Source organism: Triticum urartu, chromosome 4A (assembly GCF_056163025.1).
Source record: "Triticum urartu cultivar PI428250 chromosome 4A, HENAU_Tu73, whole genome shotgun sequence".
Classification (NCBI taxonomy): Eukaryota; Viridiplantae; Streptophyta; class Magnoliopsida; order Poales; family Poaceae; genus Triticum; species Triticum urartu.
The window spans coordinates 15,615,121-15,632,304 of record NC_141876.1 but is presented as its reverse complement, the minus strand read 5'-3'; the positions used below and the strand labels follow the sequence as shown (position 1 = coordinate 15,632,304).

The 17,184-nt window shown below is 48.3% G+C and overlaps 1 protein-coding gene across 1 annotated transcript; it reads right to left on the bottom strand.

Annotated features, from left to right (window-relative positions):
• Positions 1 to 276: 276 nt before the first annotated feature.
• LOC147974469 (pollen allergen KBG 41-like) lies at positions 277 to 1,273 on the bottom strand. Its single transcript, XM_087517511.1, has one exon. The coding sequence runs from the start codon at positions 1,183 to 1,185 to the stop codon at positions 388 to 390; it is 798 nt and encodes a 265-aa protein (XP_087373637.1). The 5' UTR covers positions 1,186 to 1,273; the 3' UTR covers positions 277 to 387.
• Positions 1,274 to 17,184: the final 15,911 nt, after the last annotated feature.

The following is a 17,184-nucleotide window of genomic DNA, read 5'->3' as shown; positions in this document are numbered from 1 at the left end:
TTTGTATTGATTTCTGTGATGAACTATGTGATAAAAATTAATTTTTGTTCAATTTGTTCCAAACCACACCGAACATGGGCCAAAATTGGGCCAATTTCCGCCGAAAGTGGGCCAAAATCGGCGGCTGAGGGGGGCGAGCTTGGGGGTCAGCTGGAAACCCGAGCCCCCTACGCCGATTTTTCCGTCGGTTGGCCCCCAGCCGGCGCTATTTCAAGCCCCGGGGGGGAGAACGGCTAGAGATGCTCTAAGAAGTCATCGATCTCGATCGCCGGTGCATGAAACGAAAACAAAGAATTGATTTTGATTATCGATCAAACTCGCTCACCGCCACAGTAACGTACACACGTACGCATATGCATATCTACGTACAGTATATGCGTGATGAGCTCAGACTTTGTAGCCACCGGCAGCGGCGGCGGCGGTGGGAGTGGCGGGGGCAGGGACGACCATGGAGACGATGGTGTCGCTCAGGAATGACTCAATGAGCGTGCGCTTGTCCTGGGGATTCCTGGGAAGAAACATGGCGTAGCTCTTCTTGACGGCGGACTCGAGGGCAGGGACAAACTTGTAGGCCTCGTATGCATCACCAGTGGTCTCCTTGATGGCCTTGCTGAAGGCAGAGTCGAAGACGGTGGACCTGTCCTTTACCGGGGCAGCATCGGCAGTGGTGGCTGCAGTGCTGAAGGCGGCGTCGATCTGGTCGATGGCCTTGAGCTCGCTGGCAGGGATCGGCCCCTTGACTTCCTCACCGGAGTGGACCTTCAGGATGCCGACGATGATGCATAGCGACTTGTCGAACATGGCCACGAAGGATTCATACTTGGCCTCCGGGGTAGCACCCTGGGCTTTCTGTGAGGCCCACACCAGAGTGAAGCCGACCCTGGAGTTGAAAATGGCTTTGGTGCTGGACGTGTCAGTGACCCCCTCAAGAGACCAGCTGCCGAAGATCTGCACGAAGGTTTTCATGAATATCTTGCCCTTGTCCATTGGAGGGGCTGCGGCTGCGGCCGCCACGGCCGCCTTGAAGGCGTTGTTGGCCTTCTCAGCTAGCTTCTGCTCCTCAGTCGTGGCCTTGGGCTGTGGCCCGGCTGGGGCGTAGCCAGCTTCGGCAGCGTACGAGACGGCCGGCCCCGCCACGAGGGCGACGGCCACCAAGAGCGCCACCGTACACTGCTGCACCGCCATTGCTGCTTCTCTTGTCTTGCGTTGGTTGCTTTGCACACTACGTAGGAGGAGAGATTGTGGTGCGGTGTGAGGATGAAGGAGCTTAATTAGCTCTATATATACATCGACCCGCACGTTGAGAGGCCCGGAGAGATTACCGCGCCCAAATTAGCAATCCCCTCCTCTCCTCTCCTTTTTTTAGCCAAACTCATTATCCCCGTGAGCTCTTCATGCCACAAACCAATAATAATAGCATCGATTAGATCCCTAACTACTGTTTAACCTCGTGGGGTGGGTAATAATAAAAGTAATAAAAAATCAACAACGTGCGAAGATGTGATTGGACATAAGGGAAGGGAGGGGCCCACCCCTTAAAAATCAGGGGGCATAGTTACTTAGTTAGGATGTTTATGTATTCTCTTCGTAGGAGCCCGTGAATGTAGCATTTTCGGGGTAATAACCTTCCAGTCCGAACTGTACAGGATCCTCTCCCCTGCACCAATCCTCCAAATATATCCACGCTTGAAGGATGAAAAAGCAAACATGATGTTGTGGCCACGTGAATCATGAGCCTTTCTTAAGGGTAGATTGTAAGAGATCATAGTTAGGGAAGTACTTGGCTTTTAAAATTCTTGCGTGGAACAAATCAGGGTTAGGTATGAATCTCGATCATTGCTTGGCAAGCATCACAAGGCTAAAAGAATATATAAATCTCTAAAGTCCTTACCCCCTTCACTTTTAGGAAAGAGAATTGTCCACCATGCGAGACAATCCATCTTTTTATTATCCTCCTCATCTCGCCACCCAAACTGAGCAATAATGTCATTAATTTCTTTGCAAATTCCTTTAGGCAAATAAAATACAAAGATGGCGAACACAGTTATAGCTTGAGTTGTGGCCTTTAGAGCATCTCCAGCTGCACCCCAACAGGCCTCCCAAGGCCATTTTTTTAGCGCCGACGCCCAAAAATCGGCCCAGTCGTGCCCACAGGAGCCCAATTTTCGCCGGTTAGGGCCGAAACTAGCGCCGACGAACCCAGGCCAAACCCGGCACGCTGGGGGGCGCCCGGCGGCCCCGTACAATATTTTTTGGTGTGAAAGAACGGCGGGCCCGCCGAGTCAGCGACCCCCGCGCCTCGTCGTCCTCATCGCCTCGGTTTCCATGGGGAATCAATGCCAAGGCTGCCACCGGTCAGCCTTCCATTGATTCCTCACGGGCGGCGCGGTGAGGCAACGCGCCCTCTCTCGTCCCGCGTACACATGCCACCCCCGGCCGCTATGTAAGCCGCCCCTGCCTCGCCGCCGAATGCACCCTACCCGCAACCCCCCTCTCTCCCCGTGCACTCACAGCCGTCGCCACCGAACTCTCTTTCCCTCTCTCCCGGTGCACGCACAGACGATGGGCGAAAGGTGCCCCGGCGAGGGGCAGCGGCCAATGGCTTCACCCGTCGCTCTCTACACGAGTGGGAAGCCCATCTCCTCCACGAAGCGAACTACCCGGCGCCTCCCGACATGCGTGCGCCGGGGCGGTGGAGGCTCAGCGCCGGGGGCGTCCTCGTCCCCCCGCTGCCCGACGTCGAGCACCCCCACTACTTCCAGGCCGAGATCGACCATGTGCGGGCATCTCTATCGGAGGAGGAGCGAGCCCTTACGGAGTACGACGCCGGCAACCACGAGGCGTGGGCAGCGTACTTCAAACACCGAAAGGCGGAGCGGCTGGCCTCCATCAACAACACGCCACTGGTGAGGGGGCGCAACAACAGCGACGGCCGCTGCCTGCGGTGGGGCGCCCCCGGCTGCATGCTACACGCCGTCCTCGAGTACCTCGAGGGCGGCAACTATCCGCCGCTGACGTACCCGGCCGCCTCGGTCCCCCGCCAAAGTTGCGGTTCATGGAAGCCGAGGAGGATGCTGGGCGGGTCCTCCTCCTCCCGTTCCTCCTCCCGCTCCTCCGGATCGCCATCAACGAGGGCGGCGGCGGTTCCTCGGGTCCAGCCTCCCGCCTCATAAGGCCGAAGACGGAGCTGGCGCTTGGCCCCGTGAAGTGCGAGCACAACGACGAGGCGGCCTTCGACGACGAGGCCGCCATGAAGTGGGCGCGGGAGGACTGGGCGCGGACGGAGATGGAGCGCCAGCGCCGCGTCCTGGAGGAGATCGCCGGTCGGTGTCGTGGCCGCGACGAGGGAGGCGTCGTCGTTCTCGATGACAGCGACAATGAGGTGCTGCTGCCGGCCAAACCAGTCCACCATGGGGACCCTAGGCAGGGGTCCAGTAGGGACGGCCGCGTGAAGGAGGAGAAGGACGACGATGGCGGCGGCGACTTCGACGTGTTCAGCGAGTTCTTCGGCCTGTCAGCGCGGCCGTTCTTCTTCTTCTTCTTCTTCTTTTTAGTAGACTTATTATTATGTTTCTATATGTAAAAAAACTATGAACCACCTAAATATCGCCTAATGTATGCCGTGTTTGCCGAAATTTTCCCAATCATGTTTTTTTAAAAGAGCGTCTAGGGCAGACCTGGGGGCGGCGGCTGGGAAGCCGATCGCCCCCAAGCGGCACTTTTTTCTAGCGGGGGGGGGGGGGGGGGTGGGGGACGACGACGACTGGAGATGCTCTTACTAAGATCTCCTTCCTTCCAATGGATAATTGCTTCTCAATCCATCCTTTCAACCCTTGTTTACATCTAGACAAGCTACTGAATTAAGAAATTTGTGCTAATCAGGTTGTTGTACTAGCTGCACTGTTAAGATAAATCAGGGCAAATGAGACATAAGCTGTTGTTATATCCGCGACTTAAGAGAGCACGTAAACCCACTTTGTTATGCGTTATTGGGATCTTCATGTTCATTACTGTTAAATAGATTGTGTGCGATTATGCAATTATTGTCCCATGATCTGATTTAGTTATGTCGTTTGTGTATGTTCTACTGTGTTACTGTCATCCCGTTCAGTTTTATCATTTGCATTGCATGGTGATGGGTACAACCGTTGGACGAAACTTTATTCGTCACAGTAACCTTTTAATTTTTTGGTGCTCTAGAATTGCCAAATGTGAATCGGGTGCACTATGTGTGCTTCATATACAGGCCATATGTTACAGTCTTAGTGAATCATTATGATTCTACCTCAGCAAACTAAAATCCTATTGATGTTGCATTTGTATGGCTTCCTTTTCAGGGCTATGCATTGTTATGTGTTGGTTACCCATCCTCTTATCTGGAGGTTGAAGCTCAAGATAAAGACAAGGCAAGCAATTCTCTTAGCCGCCTTCTGAGTTCTAAGAATTTTCTAGTTCAAATATGCAGTAGGAACTATGAAATATTCTTCTAAATTCTGATGATTGCACCATTAACAATGGTCTATCTCAAATTCTCAATGTATAGGTATATTGGCTCCAGTTTGGAATATATTTTGCACGAGGGCCTGTTGTAAGTATTGCCAACCTTTTCTTGTTCAAAAACTGCGGTTCCTTGTTCTAGGAAGCTGATAGCTATGGCTATCAGCCAAGTCAGTTTTATTGATACCCCTCTTAAATATGTGCATCTTTCGAGCTTTCCTAAGATGAAACCGATCTGTCTTTCTATTTCAGGATAGAGATGATTACACACTAGAGCTTGCAATGGGAGATGAGTGAAACGTGCCCATAAGGTTTGACCCATCAAAAACTTCAGTTCTGCAATTTCATCCAATTCTGACACTCTATTTCCACTCTTTTCAGTGGTATGGTCTTTAAGCGACGCTCCTACAGTTTGTAGGTTATAGGGTTGCAGAGAAAGCTTCTTTTGACTAAAAAGCTTGGAACCTAACTCCGCATATATAGTCTCCTTCGGGCGGCTCGAGAGGAACCCTAGCCGCCAGCCATCGACCTACCCCGCTTCAACACCTACCCTAAACACCGTCCGCACATGTTGAGGTGCCACTGCATATGCCTCTTTGACCGCCCTTTCACTTCGCGCTGACGGGTTCTTCGCCGTGTGGCCAGCGGCAAATGTGGCGCTGCCGAGCTCGCCACCTGGCACCCCTTGCACTGCAGTGCGCCTCTACTCCCCTCCATGGCTCCATCGACATGGCTGCTGCCCCCACCTTCCATCACACGTTGGCTCCATCAACCTGGCTGGCGAATAGAACTTCCCCGTGCCATCGCCAATGATGATGGCGCATGTGGCCGTCATTCAACCTTCCCGAAGGCGTCGCAAGACACCACAATTCCTGTAGTCCTTGCAAGTCCTCGATCAACACCATAGCCTCTCCGATGATGTGTGAGTAGTTTACCACAGACCTTTGGGTCCATAGTCATTAGCTAGATGACTTCTTCTCTCTCTTTGGATCTCAATACAAAGTTCAACTTGATCTTCTTGGAGATCTATTCGATGTAATACCTTTTGTGGTGTGTTTGTCGAGATCCGATGAATTGTGGGTTTATGATCAAGATTATCTATGAACAATATTTGGTTTTTCTCTGAATTCTTATATGCATAATTTGATATCTTTGCAAGTCTCTTCGAATTATTAGTTTGGTTTGGCCTACTAGATTGATATTTCTTGCAATGGGAGAAGTGCTTAGCTTTGGATTCAATTTTGCGGTGTCCTTTCCCAGTGACAGCAGGGCAGCAAGGCACGTATTGTATTGTTGCCATCGAGGATAAAAAGATGGGGTTTATATCATATTGCTTGAGTTTATTCCTCTACATCATGTCATCTTGCTTAATGCGTTACTCTGTTCTTATGAACTTAATACTCTAGATGCATGCTGGATAGCGGTCGATGTGTGGAGTAATAGTAGTAGATGCAGAATCGTTTCGGTCTACTTGTCACGGACGTGATACCTATATACATGATCATACCTAGATATTCTCATAACTATGTGTTTTTCTATCAATTGCTCGGCAGTAATTTGTTCACCCACCGTAAAATATGCTATCTTGAGAGAAGCCACTAGTGAAACCTATGCCCCCCGGGTCTATTTTCCATCATATTAATCTCCCGTCAACTAGCTATTTTTATCGTAGTTTATTTTGCAATCTTTACTTTTCAATCTATACAACAAAAATACCAAAAATATTTATCTTATTATCTTTATCAGATCTCACTTTTGCAAGTGGCCGTGAAGGGATTGACAACCCCTTTATCGCGTTGGTTGCAGGGTTCTTAACTGTTTGTGCAGGTACTAGGGATTTGCATGTAGTCTCCTATTGGATTGATACCTTGATTCTCAAAAACTGAGGGAAATATTTACGCTACTTTGCTGCATCATCCTTTCCTCTTCAAGGGAAAACCAATGCATGCTCAAGAGGTAGCAAGAAGGATTTCTGGCGCCGTTGCCGGGGAGATCTACACACAAGACAAGACATACCAGGTACCCATCATAAACTATTATCCCTCGCATTACATTATTTGCCATTTGCCTCTCGTTTTCCTCTCCCCCACTTCACCTTTGTCGTTTTGTTCGCCCTTTTCCGTCCGTCTCTTTTTGCCTACCTTTTTGTGAGCTCGCTCTTTGTGCGATTTGTTGCCATCATGTCTGAAACGGGGGAGGTTATCATTGATAAGGATAATAGTAATAACGCGGGAAACTTTGATACTTTTGATGATCCTCTTGAAAAACCTACTATTTTACACACTAAAAAGTTTCGGGTCGGTAGTGGTAATATTATTGGAAAAGGGGTTATTCAAGATTTCTTTACTTGTGCCAGTGCCTTGCCCACTATGGGTGGGTCTATTCTTCATAGAACTAGTAGTCTTGCGGATGCAATATCCTTGCTTGTAGTTGAACTTCAAAGACAGTTTATTCATTTGCATCCTTGCATACAAAGGATTTTTCTAGAATTTTTCAATATTGAGCATTCTTCTGTTAAGCGAGCAGCTACTATCTTTTTGGCACATGAGTTCAGATTTATAATGAAAGAGGCCAAAGAAAATTTTGCGCATTATAGGGTGGATGCTGGTCGTCCTCCCATAGAAGCTATCCCTTTTAATCAAGAAGACATAATGCGTTTACAATCTTTAGATCATGTTGCTTATAATGAAAACCTTAGAAAAAGGGTTCCTACCAATGTTCTAGTTGATAGAATCTCCGAACTTAATGATGATTTTGCTATTCAAAACAATGGGCTAGGTTTTTTCTCTTGAGCAAAGGCTCATGACGTTTTGCCAAAAGAATGCTCATAATGATGAATTGGTTGTGCAATATGAGGGGCCAAAGGAGGAACCCATACCTCCCGAGCTTGATCTTGGGGACTTTTGTCCCATTAATTATTTAGCCCTTTTAATTACTTTTGCTTGCCACAAAGAAAACTTGCTGCTGAACGTAGGGAATATGAGATGAGTTTTCATGATTTACCTTATCATTATGGCAATACGTAGATCTATTCTTGTTTTTATGCCTAGCTAGGGGCGTTAAATGATAGCGCTTGTTGGGAGGCAACCCAATTTTATTTTTGTTGTTCCTATTTAGTAATAAACAATTCATCTAGCCTCTGTTTAGATGTGGTTTTGTGTTTTAATTAGTGTTTGTGCCAAGTAATACCTTTAGGATAACCTACGGTGATAGTTAATTTGATCTTGCTGCAAAATAAAAACTTTTGCGCGCACGAGATTAGTTTTCATAAATCACAGGAACCTGCTTTTCAGTTGATTCTTTTTGCAGAAGATTAATAAACAAATTTATTAGGACTTCCTAATTTCTCAGAAGTTTTGGAGTTACAGAAGTATGCGTTTGATACATATTACTACAGACTGCTCTGTTTTTGACAGATTCTGTTTTTCATGTGTTGTTTGCTTATTTTGATGAATCTATGGCTAGTATCGGGGGGTATGAACCATAGAGAAGTTGGAATACAGTAGGTTTAACACCAATATTAATAAAGAATGAGTTCATTACAGTACCTTAAAGTGGTGGTTTGTTTTCTTATACTAACGGAGCTCACGAGATTTTCTGTTTGAGTTTTGTGTTATGAAGTTTTCAAGTTTTTGGGTAAAGATTTGATGGATTTTGGAATAAGGAGTGGCAAGAGCCTAAGCTTGGGGATGCCCAAGGCACCCCAAGGTAAAATTCAAGGACAACCAAAAGCCTAAGTTTGGGGATGCCCCGGAAGGCATCCTCTCTTTCGTCTTCGTCTATCGGTAACTTTATTTGAGGCTATATTTTTATTCACCACATGATATGTGTTTTGCTTGGAGCGTCTTGTATGATTTGAGTATTTGCTTTTTAGTTTACCATAATCATCCTTACTGTACACAACTTTTAGGAGAGACACACATGAATCGAAATTTATTAGAATACTCAATGTGCTTCACTTATATCTTTTGAGCTAGATAATTTTGCTCTAGTGCTTCGCTTATATCTTTTAGAGCACGGCGGTGGTTTTATTTTATAGAAATTATTGATCTCTCATGCTGCACTTATATTATTTTGAGAATCCTTTAGAACAGCATGGTAATTTGCTTTGGCTATAAAATTAGTCCTAATATGATATGCATCCAAGATGGGTATAATAAAAACTTTCATATAAAGTGCATTGAATTCTAAGAGAAGTTTGATACTTGATGATTATTTTGAGATATGAAGATGGTGATATTAGAGTTGTGCTAGTTGAGTAATTGTGAATTTGAGAAATACTTGTGTTGAGGTTTGCAAGTCCCGTAGTATGCACGTATGGTAACCGTTGTGTGACAAATTTGAAGCATGATTTATTCTTTGATTGTCCTCCTTTGTGTGGAGGTCGGGATCGCGCGATGGTTAACTCCTACCAACCCTTCCCCTAGAAGCATGCGTGTAGTACTTTGTTTTGATGACTTGTAGATTTTTGCAATAAGTATGTGAGTTCATTATGACTAATGTTGAGTCCATGGATTATACGCATTCTCACCTTTCCATCATTGCTAGCCTCTTCAGTACCGTGCATTGCCCTTCCTCACTTTGAGAGTTGGTGCAAACTTCGTCGGTGCATCCAAACGCCGTGATATGATACACTCTATCACACATAAACCTCCTTATATCTTTCTCAAAACAGCCACCATACCTACCTATTATGGCATTTCCACAGCCATTCTGAGATATATTGCCATGCAACTTTCCACCGTTTCATTTATTATGACACGCTTCATCAATGTCATATTGCCTTGCATGATCATGTAGTTGACATCGTATTTGTGGGAAGGCCACCATGCATAATCTTTCATACATGTCACTCTTGATTCATTGCCTATTCCGGTACACCGCCGGAGGCATCCATATAGAGTCATATTTTGTTCTAGTATCGAGTTGTAATCTTTGAGTTGTAATTAAATAGAAGTGTGATGATCATCATTATTAGAGCATTATCCCAAAAAAGGCCAAATAAAAAAGGGGGAAGGCCAAATAATAAAAAAGAGAGAAAAAGAATAAAAGGGACAATGTTACTATACTTTTTCCACACTTGTGTTTCAAAGTAGCACCATGATCTTCATTATAGAGAGTCTCTTATTTTGTCACTTTCATATACTTGTGAGAGTTTTTCATTATAGAAATTGGCTTGTATATTTCAACGATGGGCTTCCTCAAATGCCCTAGGTTTTCATGAGCAAGCAAGTTGGATGCACACCCACTTAGTTTCTTTTGTTGAGCTTTCATACATTTATAGCTCTATTGCATCCGTTGCATGGCAATTCCTACTCCTTGCATTGACATCAATTGATGGGCATCTCCCTAGCCCATTGATTAGCCGCGTCAATGTGAGACTTTCTCCTTTTTGTCTTCTTCACACAACCCCCATTATCATATTCTATTTCACCCATAGTGCTATGTCCATGACTCACGCTCATGTATTGCATGAAAGTTGAAAAAGTTTGAAAAAACTAAAGTATGAAACAATTGCTTGGCTGAAACCGGGGTTGTGCATAATTTGAGTATTTTGTGTGACGACGATGGAGCATAGCCAAACTATATGATTTTGTAGGGATGAACTTTCTTTGGCCATGTTATTTTGATAAGACATGATTGTTTAATTAGTATGCTTGAAGTATTATTATTTTTATGTCAATATTAAACTTTTGTCTTGAATCTTTCGGATCTGAACATTCATGCCACAATAAAGAGAATTACATTGAAAATTATGTTAGGTAGCATTCCACATAAAAAATTCTGTTTTTATCATTTACCTACTCGAGGACGAGCAAGAATTAAGCTTGGGGATGCTTGATAGTCTCCAACGTATCTATAATTTTTTATTGTTCCATACTATTATATTATCTGTTTCGGATGTTTAATGAGCTTTAATATGCACTTTTATATTTTTTTTGGGACTAACCTACTAACCAAAGGCCTAGTGTAAATTGCTGTTTTTTTTGCCTATTTCAGTGTTTCGCAGAAAAGGAATATCAAACGGAATGAAACCTTCAGGAGGATTGTTTTTGGAACAAACGCAATCCAGAAGACTGGAAGTGGACGTCAAGGAAGCAACGAGGCGGCCACGAGGCAGGAGGGCGCGCCCAGGGGGTAGGCGCGCCCCCACCCTCGTGGGCCCCTCACAGCTCCACCGACCTACTTCTTTCGCCTATATATACTCATATACCCTGAAAACATTCAGGAGCACCATGAAACCCTATTTTCACCGCTGCATCCTTCTGTACCCATGAGATCCCATCTTGAGGCCTTTTCCGGTGCTCCGCCGCAGGGGGAATCGATCATGCAGGGATTCTACATCAACACCATAGCCTCTCCGATGATGTGTGAGTAGTTTACCACAGACCTTCGGGTCCATAGTTATTAGCTAGATGACTTCTTCTCTCTCTTTGGATCTCAATACAAAGTTCTCCTCGATCTTCTTGGAGATCTATTCGATGTAATACTTTTTGCCGTGTGTTTGTCGAGATCCGATGAATTGTGGGTTTGTGATCAAGATTATCTATGAATAATATTTGGTTCTTCTCTGAATTCTTATATGCATGATTTGATATCTTTGCAAGTCTCTTCGAATTATCAGTTTGGTTTGGCCTACTAGATTGATATTTCTTGCAATGGGAGAAGTGCTTAGCTTTGGGTTCAATCTTGCGGTGTCCTTTCCCAGTGACAGCAGGGGCAGCAAGGCACGTATTGTATTGTTGCCATCGAGGATAAAAAGATGGGGTTTATATCATATTGCTTGAGTTTATCCCTCTACATCATGTCATCTTGCTTAATGCGTTACTCTATTTTTATGAACTTAGGGCTTCTCTAGCCGCGCCCCCAGGAAGGCCTCCCCAGGCATTTTTTGCGTCGGCGCCGAAAAAACGGCCCAGTCGCGCCCCCAGGAGCCCGATTTTCGCCGGCCTGGGCCGAAAACAGAGCCGGCGGACCCAGGCCGAACCCGGCGCGCTGGGGGGCGCCCGGGGGCGCCGGGGCGAACTGTTTTGGCGCGAAAAAGCCGCGGGCCAGCCGCGTCAGGGACACGGCAGCTCGTCTTCCCCCAACTGCCTCGGTTCCCGCGGGGAATCAATGGCAAGGCTGCCGCCGATCAGCCTTGCCATTGATTCCTCACGGGCGGCGTGTCACGGGACAGCACGCCGACGCCTCCCCTCCCTCGCATGCCTACACACGGGCGCGGAGCGGCTATAAAAGCCGGCGGTCAGTCGCCTGTGCCCACACCAGACTCGCCCCTCGCTGCCGCCCAGCCCCTCTCTCTCTGTCTCCGTCTTCCTCTCCCGAGCGCCACCGGCAGCCCCTCTCTCTCCCTCTCTACCACCGCCGAGCCCATCGCCATGGCAGAGCGCTTCCCCGGAGACGAGGCGGCGGCGAACGGCTTCGGCCGCCGTTCGCTCCGCGAACAAGAGTCCTGGCTCCTGTTCCAAGCGAACATCCCGGCACCGCCGGACATGCGCGCCGGGCCGACGGGGTGGCGGCTCAGCGATGGGGGAGTGCCCGTTCCCCCGTTACCGGACGCCGTGGCGAAGCCCAGGTACTTCGCCGAGGAGGTCGAGGTCGCGCGCGCCTCCCTGACCGATGACGAGCGCTCCCTCCCCCAGTACGTCGTCGGCAATCATGCGGCTTGGGCGGCGTACTTCCAGCGCCGCCAGCAGCAGCGCCTGGCCTCCACCAATGGCGGGCCGGTGGTCGACGGCGTGAAGAACAGCGAGGGGCGCCACCAGTGGTGGGGCGTCCCCGGCCGCACGCTGGATGGCGTGCTGGCATACCTTGACGGCGGCAACAACCCGCCATTGACCTATCCTGCGACGGGGGCCGCCCCGTCGCAACACCAACGCGCATGGGCGCCAAGGAGGTTCGCGTCCTTCTCGTCTTCCTCCTCTCGCTCATCTTCCCACTCCTCCGGTTCTCCGGTGCTTCTCGGCGTCAAGGCCGAGCCCGCGGCGAAGACGCCAATCGGTCGGCGCACTCGCAGCGTCGGCATCGTCATCAACGAGGGCGGCCGGCGCGCCTCATCCTCGTCGGCACCTCCGCGCTTCGTCAAGCCAAAGATGGAGCCGGGGCTGGCGCCGGTGAAGATGGAGCCGGGGCTGGCGCCAGTGAAGGCGGAGTTCGACGACGACGACGCGGCCCTAGAATGGGCGCGCCAGGACTCCATTGCGATGGAGAAGGCACGCCGAGAGAAGGAGAAGGAGCGCCAGTGCGCCGCCCTGCACCGCTTCGAGGAGCGCCGACGCGGCCGCGATGAAGACGGGGTCGTCGTCTTATGCGACAGCGACGACGAGGACGACGCGCCGCCGCCAGTCCGCCATGGCGATGCCGGGCAGGGGTCCAGCAGGGGCGCCCGCGTCAAGGAGGAGAAGGCCGACGACGACGATGGCGGCGACGGCGGCGACGACTTCAGCCCCTTTCTTTTTTAGATTAGGTTAATGTAATGAAAATGCACGAATTTCACCGAAATTTGCCATGTTTGGCCAAAATTGAACTAGTTTTTATCATAACTTCGCCGAACAGTCCTTCTTTTTTTATTTTAATACGCGCCTGGGGGTGGCCCTGGGGGCCGACGGCTGGGGACCGGCTCGCCCCCAGGGCCATTTTTTGCGCCGGCTCACCCCCAGGCGGCGCTTTTAGACGCCCCCTGGGGGGCCAACGGCTGGAGATGCCCTTAATACTCTAGATGCATGATGGATAGCGGTCGTTGTGTGGAGTAATAGTAGTAGATGCAGAATCGTTTCGGTCTACTTGTCACGGACGCGATGCCTATATACATGATCATGCCTAGATATTCTCATAACTATGCGCTTTTTTATCAATTGCTCGGCAGTAATTTGTTCACCCATCGTAAAATATGCTATCTTGAGAGAAGCCACTAGTGAAACCTATGGCCTCTGGGTCTATTTTCCATCATATTAATCTCCCGTCAACTAGCTATTTTTATCGTAGTTTATTTTGCAATCTTTACTTTTCAATCTATACAACAAAAATACCAAAAATATTTATCTTATTATCTTTATTAGATCTCACTTTTGCAAGTGGCCGTGAAGGGATTGACAACCCCTTTATCGCGTTTGTTGCAAGGTTCTTAACTGTTTGTGCATGTACTAAGGATTTGCATGTAGTCTCCTACTGGATTGATACCTTGGTTCTCAAAAACCGAGGAAAATACTTACGCTACTTTGTTGCATCATCCTTTCCTCTTCAAGGGAAAACGAACGCATGCTCAAGAGGTAGCACCGCTCTAGCCGCCTGTTCGCGAGCAATGCAAAGCCGCGGCGAGGTGTTTCGGCGCCGGGCCGGCAAAAGGCAAAGCAGAGGCATCGACTGAAGGGCTATTGCTTGCTCGACGCCGACTACTTCACCGACGCTCCACTGCACGGGGAGTAAGTATTTCGGCGCCGTTTATCGGATGAGCTGAAAGCTCTTCCTCGGGATTGTGAATTCCACCCGAGAGTTCGTCAGCTACTTCAAGTGCAAGAAGGATTGCACCGGCACACTTGGATTCACCTCACTCCAGAAGTGCACGACAGCTACGAGGATGCTTGCATACGGAGCTCCCCGTGATATACTGGAAGACTATCACTGGTAGAAAAAGGGCCTATAGTCCCGGTTCGTAAGGGCCTTTAGTCCCGGTTCCGGAACCGGGACTAAAGTGTCGGTACTAATACCTCCCCCCTTTAGTCCCGGTTCAATCCAGAACCGGGACTAAAGGCCCTCCACGTGGGCATTGCGCAGACCCCAGTCAGGAGACCCTTTGGTCCCGGTTGGTGGCACCAACCGGGACCAATAGGCATCCACGCGTCAGCACTTCTGTGGCTGGGGTTTTTGTTTTTTTTTTGAAAGGGGGGGGGTTGGGGGTTTTGCGGGGTTAATTTAGGTGTTTCATATATTGTGTTAGCTAGTTATAATTAATAGAGAGAAGTATCCTCTCTTATGTCCGTGCTTGGTTGACGCTACGTACTATACATACGTATATAGAGAGGACTAGACACGCTAGCTAGCTAGTAAGCAAACGAAGGAAACAGAAGATCGTCATGAACATATATGCATATATACAGAGAGAAGTGATATCAACCACCTCTCCTTCTCCGAGAGATTGGTCAACAACAAGTTCTCGTATATCTATCTGACACTACCGGCTACATATATACAATAATTATCTCTTACAAATGTAATCATACGGACTCAGGGTCCACATAGAATTCTCCGTCTTCAGGGATCACGTGGTCAAGAAAGAATGCCGCCAATTCCTCTTGAATTGCTCGCATGCGAGCTGGTGCTAGGAGTTCATCCCGCTTCCGAAACATCTAATTTGAAGAAGGGGGTCAATACATATATATATATATATAAATGAATGAAACTCAACACAAATGATGGTAATAAAATAAAATTGTGAATGTTGTTATTTACGTACTTCATATTGTTCGTTAGAGTACCCGCCCCGCTCACAGGTCGTGTGGCGGATGGACTCGCAGATGTAGTATCCACAGAAATCATTCCCTTGTTCCTGCCACAACCACTTTACAAGAAATAGAGGTCAATCAAACTGATAAGCAAGAATGCTAAATGGTATTGATGAAACTAGCGCTTGAATCACTAGGAGATGCGCGGAACATGCTACTATAGTACTTACTTTCGGGTGTCTAAATTCTAGCTCCTTCGGCAGTCCCGGAACTGTTTTGGTGAATTTTCTCCAAACCCTGCCGGACAAAGAAAACAATTACTTGATATCAGGAAATGAACAAAGTTGCTGATATGGTGGATAATGATCGATTTAACTTACTTCTTGAGGATTTCAGTCATGTCCGCATACTCCTTGGGATCTTTTCGTTTAGAGTCCAAGACGGTTACTACTCCCTGCTCAAGCTTAATCTCTAGGAGAATATAGTGGTAACTGCACACACATGCATAACTCATCAATTACATTACTATAACCTTGACTAATATATAAGGGAAACCGAATATGCACAAGACAGTCACACTCACCTGAAGTTGTAAGGAAAGAGTATTATATCTTTGTTTTGATTTATTACGAACGATCGTAGCAAGCTGGCCTCGGTAGCTGCAGCATGGAGTTTAACCTGAGTTGCATCTATGAGATATGTGTTAATGAACCCAATATCACCGACTTGTCTTTTCTTCAATTCGACGATCTTCAATCTGCATAATATAGTGAGGATGATTATAAATACATGCAATGAAAGAGCTAAGCTATATAGAGAAACTTAATGATAGAAGTAGTACTACTTACAGACAGTAGCAGGCGACCGTTGTTTTATCGAGGGCCAATTGATTGAAGAACTGATAGAACTCCTCAAATGGAACAGGCAACAGATCAATTCCAACGAGGTCATGCTCCGGTTTAACTCTCGCATACAAAGTACTCCTCCCCCCAGAGTCTCTGCAGATTTTCAAGTACCAATCATGCAATCTTCGCATCATCGTTGATAGAGATCTTTCATCTTTGACGAGAGGCTTCCCGTACTCGTATCTTTGTATCTGCACGTCCATGGGTTCATAATGTACTTCGTCGGGCAGGTAATCTGCAAGATTGCTATAACCGGGCACCATCCTCGGATCATTATCGACGTTGTGGCTAGGCACCTTGAGCGGGGGGCACGATTGCTTCGCTTGTTCGCCGAGCTGGGCAATTTGTTTCCCAGCTCGTCGTTCTTTCAGCCTTTGATCACTGACAGTACTTCCCGACCGCTCCGCTTCGGCAAATTCCTTTCCAATAATGCGGTCATAGTTTCCTTTCGGCGAATCAGACTTCGGTGGTTTTGTCAGGGCAGCCAGAGTGCGCTTCACTTTCACCCGATCTACCTTCTCCTCCGGAGGTGGATGTTTCTTTTCTTTCACCCCTTCAAAGAATTTCTTCACTTCTTCTCGCGCGATCTCGGCGTTCTCCTCCTGGGTCCTCTCGTATGGTAACTTCTCTGGAGTCTTCAGAGAAGGACCGAATCTGTATGTCCTCCCGCCTCTGGTTGTACAGCTAGACGCCGACCGAGCAGACGTAGCGGTTGTCTTCTTTACTTGCTTAAGAGGCGGAGGAGAAGGACTACGACGCGCCGGAGCAGCTGGAGCGGCGGCAGGTCTCTTCCGCCCTTGCTGACGAGGCGGAGAAGGAGGAGGCTGGCTGCTCGGGCGCGTCGGCGCAGGCGGAGAAGGAGGCGGAGTGCCGCCACGCGCCGGAGAAGGAGCCGGCCGAGGGCCCTGATCGTCACTCGCCGGAGGAGGAGGCGGTGGAGGCGGAGTGCCCTGACTCGCCGGAGGAGGAGGCGGTGGCGTCCAGTTCGGAAGGTTGATGAGCTCCTTCCGCCATAGGCATGGAGTCTTCAGAGCAGACCCCAGCCGAGTCTCCCCTTCACCGGTAGGGTGGTCAAGCTGGAGGTCCTCAAATCCCTCCATTATCTCATCCACCATCACCCTAGCATATCCTTCTGGAATCGGCCGGCAGTGAAAAGTTGCGCCGGGTTCAGTAGGAAAAACAGAGCCAACAGCCGCCTTGACCTTCAAATTCATCCATTGCGTCATAAGGTGGCAATTTTGAGACTCTGTTATAGCATCCACGGGATAGCTGGCAGGAGCCGTCAAGTCATGCTCCGGCTGAAGCAGCTCGGTGGAAGCCACGCTGCTTCTGCGCTGAGA

What these genes read in the sequence shown, in the direction of transcription:
- LOC147974469 (XM_087517511.1), bottom strand. Translation starts at nt 1,185, where the DNA reads ATGGCGGTGCAGCAGTGTACGGTGGCGCTCTTGGTGGCCGTCGCCCTC.